General features: G+C 36.1%; 1 protein-coding gene across 1 annotated transcript in view; it reads left to right on the top strand.

Annotated features, from left to right (window-relative positions):
* The window catches only part of LOC107104537 (syntaxin-binding protein 5-like), a gene marked incomplete at its 5' end in the record, with an annotated part of 87,114 nt that overhangs the window by 59,481 nt on the left and 21,579 nt on the right, over window positions 1-6,054 (top strand). Inside the window, one exon of the mRNA XM_015404549.1 lies at window positions 5,710-5,773. Within this exon, the coding sequence (XP_015260035.1) occupies window positions 5,710-5,773 (64 nt within the window). The remainder of the gene's footprint in view (window positions 1-5,709; window positions 5,774-6,054) is intronic.

A 6,054-nucleotide genomic window follows, 5' to 3' on the forward strand; every position in this document is an offset into this window, starting at 1 on the left:
TCATATCCAATATTAAATCACCAATATCTGATTTGGCTAATTAGTCGATATCAAACCCGAAATCCAATCCAGGTACAGTATCCGATCGGTGCATATCTATCTAAAATTGCCCTTAGGTAGAAGTGTTTGCATGAATGGTTGTTTTTCCCGACAATGGACTGGGAAAACTTTTTTTTTTTTTTTTCCCTAAATGCTGATTTTTGAGAACTGGTAAAACAGATTTAACTTGGATATATTTATTTCTACCGTATAAAACTATATTTATAAAACTGATCACATTTCTTTTTGGATCATTTATTATAAAAATGTATGATGTGCTATGCCATCGTGGGTTAAATCTCTATCCTGTTGTTTTAATCTCCTGCACCACTGGCAGTACTAATATTGCAATTATTTGATAGACCTACAGAATTATTTGGATCTATTTAAAAAAATAATACATCTACATTGTTAGCAACAGTCAAAAACTGATTTTCTTTTCTTAAAAAAAATAGGTTATCCATGTTAATCCTTTTAATACATTTAAATATGTTTGCTTAATATATATGGGTAATGTTTGGCAACCTGAACCAAAACGTTAATATTTCTGGGAGTTTTTCATGAATTGTGTCCCTGACGTGTCTGCTGCTGACTTGCTATTTCCTGTTCAGCCTAGCTCCCTTTCAGCTGTCATTTTGATTATTTACTCTCATCTAACCATGACAGGTTGCCATGGTTCCAATGGCCCTGCCATAGATAGAAAATAATGTCCTGGCCAGGCTTTTGTCTTTACAATAATAAATTAATTTTGTTTCTTATGTCAATTCATTTCTGATTCTTCTTCTGATTCAATTCTTTTATTTTGTGATTCTCAAGGGCAAAAAGGTACATATAGTTTAAAAATCTTGGCTTTTTCCCCAACATAATCGTTTTCTGTCATCAGAACACCTGCAGCTTTCTTAAAACACTCTTAAAGAAGTTATGTGGTCATGAGTCCATTTGACAAAATAAAAAAAAATGAATTCCTTACATGATACAGGACCAGAATGTAAATCCATATCCTAAATTTCTATTTTTTGCTTTGTTTTAGGCTTGTGGTCATGAGTTATGACAACTGTGGAGATTGGCTGGTTAAAATAACTTTTATACTTTCCCATTTGAGTGATTTGTCACTGTCATTTTATGGATAAGAATCAGAAGTCATAATTTTAAGAAACTGGGAAATATAGCTGTTTACCATTAAAGCTGGCAGGGAAAAAAGAAAATAACAGAAACAAAGACGAAATAGCAAATTTAGACAAACCGAAACCCTTATTTTTCTGCTGAAGGCAGAATTTTAAATCCATGTCATCAGCTAGAATATTCACGAATGTTGGAAATCTGGCTTTGAAAGTTAGTGGACCTTGTATAATTATGTTCATATTCAGTATAGCTAAAAGCCTCCAATGTAAAACACCATTCAAGCAAATATGTAGGTAGGTACTAAAAACCGCGTATGTTAAGTGCTTCTGCTACTGGCATAATTTTAAGCAAATCCAAGCCATTTTATTTTTTAGAAATGTGCTTTTTTCTTTACCATTTTTGTGTGATAAAAAGATAAGTTAGCATTCAACAAAAAAAAAAACAAAAAAACAATGTCATTAAAAATGCTTATCTTTGCTTTTTTTCTGGTCAATAATAATCCTAACGATTCAAGAGTAATTGGGCTACTATGCAATAATGATTGAACAATAAGATATTTGTTGATATTATTTTCAGCCATTAGTTTGAATCCTGTCCTGAACAATTACAGAATCCCACAGGTTTTAACACTTAATGCTGCACAACGGAGGCAAATGTAGCGTAATCCCCAGACCTGTGTTCCTACTGCTGATCTAGATGGAATGGGGCATGAATACAGTCAGGAAGGCGGACCAGGGGAGGTGTGATGGAAGCGCATGGGGGGTTGAAAGGCAGGGAAAAATTGGTAACAAAGAATGAAACACATAGAATAAACAAAGTTAAATACTAGATTCACAAGCAGACTCACATTATTGAAGACAGTTGTCTTTTAGAGCAAAATCAACATATTTTTAAAGAAATGTTAAACTGCAATTTAACCTCAGAATACAGTGAAGTACAGTGAGTATTATTCAGTTTTTTTTTTTTGTTTTTTTTTACTTAGAACTTCCTGCTCATCTTGATTATGTGTGATTTGAAAGCCTGGCCTTGTCAGTTGTCTAGGTGACTTTATTACGAAGTCACTAATTTCATCTGAAATTCTCATATCTGCCTTTGCTGTTTGGAGGCTTTCAGCAGCCAAAGAATAGAGCTTGGTATACAGAAGGAAGCATTTGGCCCGAGTCATGGCCATGGAAAATTCAATAAGTGCAGAGAACATTTTTCTCTCTGCATCAAGTTTTTTTTTTTTTTTTTAATAAACTCCAAGAGAGCCTTTTGCTATTAGTTGACCTTTATTCATATCCATGTGCGTGCAGGTAGTTACAGTAGGTATGGGGGCCATTTAGTCTTCATTAAAAGGTGGACATTTCAGAAATGTGCTCACACTTACAATGTAAAGTGAATATTTTCGATTGTATATGTGTGTTTTTTGTATTTAAGCACCTGTGTAGTGGGATTGTGGGTTAAAGAATTAGGTTTTGTACTCTGCTGTGCTGTTAAACCGTGCCTTAGCATTTCATTCATGCTTTAATCTGCCACATTATTATTACAGAGCTCTAAAAAAGTATGAAAACCCTTTGGACTTTTTCATATTTTGTCATGCACAACACACCTTATGGTCATTGATTAAGGTTATTTATCTGACTTCATAACTGTACTGAGAAAATAGGAAAAAAAAATAATTTGGATATGCAAGATCTGACTCCTGTGTCCCAAATTAGTACAGAACATGAATATGTGTGTGATTTAACCCCAGTTTTGTAAAGGTTTTATAGATTAATGAACTTGAGACATGATTGTTAACCTGAATTTAGGAGTAAGGAGAACATTAATCAAAGAAGCCGCTAATAGGCCCATGGTAACTCTGAAGGAGCTACACCCTCTCAATAGACTGGCTAAAGGTGTTGACAGGTCTTTAACCATTTATTCTATAAATTTTACCCTCATGGAAAATTCATAAGATGAGACCCATTGTTGAAAAACGGCTATAAAGAGTCTGTGTGCACTTCTCTGAAAACTATGCTACATGGGAAACATGTGAAGGGGATGCTCTAAATCTCAACTGGTTGGTTAACCTATAAATCCTCTGGTATGGCATAAATCTAGCATTTTATGTTACCTGGAACAAACAGTCTTCATAACATGATACTGTAATGGCAGTTGCCAATTTTTGGGATTATTTTTTAATTAAAAAAGGGGCAGGCAAGCTGGTCAGAGTACGTGGTAAGATGGATGGAGCTATACACAGAAAAATTCCTGAGAAAATGCGTACAGTAGGAAACCACTCACTTGACGATTAACTAAATGCCACATTTAGCAGGTTGCATGCTCATTTGCCCTCAGGGAGCAACCCCACACTAGGATATTAGGTTAACACAATCCAACATGTTGCATATCCCTAGAGTGACCATATTTGGATTTCCAAAAAAGCAGAAAGTTTGCCCAGCCTCGAGACAGATTCAGACAGGCTTCTCAAAGGTTAATGAGCACGCTTTATCATACCAAAATGGTAGAAAAATAAATTTTTAGTAAAACAAAATATGTGACAACCAGTAACAAAATTATAGCTCCCTTTTAAAATACATATATAAAATCTAATAATGTTCTAAATATGACCTCTTCTGTATTAGAAAATATAGCTTAAACTAATTTTCCCAGGTCTAACAAAGTATTCATTAAACTTTGGAGAACAGCCTCCCACTTGATTCGACCAGGACAGTACCTGCTAATTTTTCTGGAGTTCATCTGTGAAGCTGCATTTATGTTTCAGCATTTTGTGTTCCATGCTTTAATGTCTCTCTAGACCCTTCCACAAGACAGTCCCTCGAGAATTATATCGGGCAGCAAAGTACCGTAGTATTCTGTGCAAAGCCCCTGTCGATTTAAGCATATGATTATAATCCCATGAAAAACTGTGAAAATAGGAAAATTTCATGAATATATAATCCCCCTCTGGACGCCCCAGACAGGACGTAAAAAGTGGACATGTCCGGGGAAAAGAGGACGATTGGTCACCCTAAATATGCCTGATATGAGATTGGAGGACTACCGAAATTCTCCCAAGCAAACTATCTATCCATCCATCCATTTTCTTACACGCTTGTCCCAAGTGGGGTCGCGAGGGGTGCTGGTGCCTATCTCCAGCAGTCAATGGGCGAGAGGCAAGGTACAACCTTGACAGGTCGCCAGTCCATCGCAGCCAAGCAAACCAATTCCCTTTTAATAGTTTTATGTTTTTGACAGCGGACTAGAGCAGGTTGATGACAGAGTGATGACTGGCTTTAGATAGGCTAGAGGTAGGTAGAACAGACTGATTACAGACAGGAAAAGTCCAGGAAATAACCAGTCAGAGGCCAATGCGAATCCAGTGGCAGGGTGAGGAAAAAAGCAAAAGCTGCAAATGATGCAATTAACCCAATGCCGGAAAGGAGGAGACAATCTGGCAAAGACTAACAGAGAGGGGCAGGTATTAATAAGCATGATCACAGTTGAGAGGAACTGGTGTGATTAGGAGTGAGGCATGTGCATCGGCATACTCTAACAGAGTGGAGCAGAGCAGAGAGTGGCATCCAGCCAGTATGCCCAAAAAATATTTAATCAAGCAGGCTACATGACAACATCCGGCAACAGTGATGATGCTGTTTGCTTCCTGGTACTCTCTGAGGAATCATTGAATTTATACTGAGATTAGATCACATACATGTAAATATTTATAACTTTGGAGGCTTCTGAATGACAGAGGTTGCACTGGATTGTATTCAGAATACATCAAAGGAATATAAATAAAAATGCCACATCAATCTTCTCAGAATTGTATTTTTGAAAAACATTATCCCATTTCCTTTAACAAACCATTTTATTTTTGGTTGTTCACTCACATAAAATCTAAATAAAACATAGCAAAGTTTCTGGTAAATTGTGCAAATAAAGTTTAAGGGGTCCGAATTTTATTGTACAGCAATAAAAATTCTGTCACTAAGCTAATTATCATTAGTGCCCTAATGTATTAAGCAATACAATCATTATTATTTTTTATGTGTAAATAAAATCTTGCGCATTCCTTTTATATTGTAGGCCCCTGCAGAGTGAAAAGTAGAACACAGGTGTGTAAATGGTTCTTCGATTGCATGTCATTGTTCAGCCTCCATGGCGAATAAATAGAAAGAAACTCCCTCTAGAAAGCACAGGACATGTATTATTTCACAAAAGGGTAATTTACTAAATGCAACTGTCAGCAGGATTCTTTTTTTATTACATGAAAATTACAGTTCTGAAAAACACATTTTTATGTGTATATGTGCTGCCCTAGGCCCTTTTTATTCTCACTCACTACTCTGTAAATACAGTCAGTGGGTATTTTATTTTCGTGCCTCTAAATGTCAAGGTTTTTGCAGCAATATTTTACCTCATTTAAGCAACCAGTTGTACTTAGTTGTACTGATCTGGGTGAAAGAGAAATCGTATACCTTTTTCTTTGGCTCTAAAAACAAAATTATCTTCTGGTATTGTGGTTTTAAAGCATTACAGTGGATACCCATGTTACATATCTCATCTTCCTTCTCATCTCAGATCAACTAAAACCCATCCAGGACCCGTTGTTCATCTGAGTGACAGCCCGAAGGATGAAGGCAAGGTGAGTAGGTGGATAACAGAGGAGCTCAGCAACATCTCTTGGCTTCTTTAGCTCAGATTTAAGGAGCCTTCCTATTGTCACTACTGCACTCGCTGCAAAACATCTGGCAGCTACAAATCCCAAGGATACAAGCTGTATTTCGACTTTTGTGTTTTACCTTTTCTGTTTTCTCTTGCCTTATGAAATATGCTCACAAAAGAACAAAGTAGCTCTACCCATTCTAAGAAATATTATTATTAACTAGTATTAGTCATTATCTCCCTTTCTCTCTGTATATATAT

This window comes from Cyprinodon variegatus, unplaced genomic scaffold (assembly GCF_000732505.1).
Source record: "Cyprinodon variegatus isolate N-32 unplaced genomic scaffold, C_variegatus-1.0 Scaffold1783, whole genome shotgun sequence".
In the NCBI taxonomy this organism is placed as follows: Eukaryota; Metazoa; Chordata; class Actinopteri; order Cyprinodontiformes; family Cyprinodontidae; genus Cyprinodon; species Cyprinodon variegatus.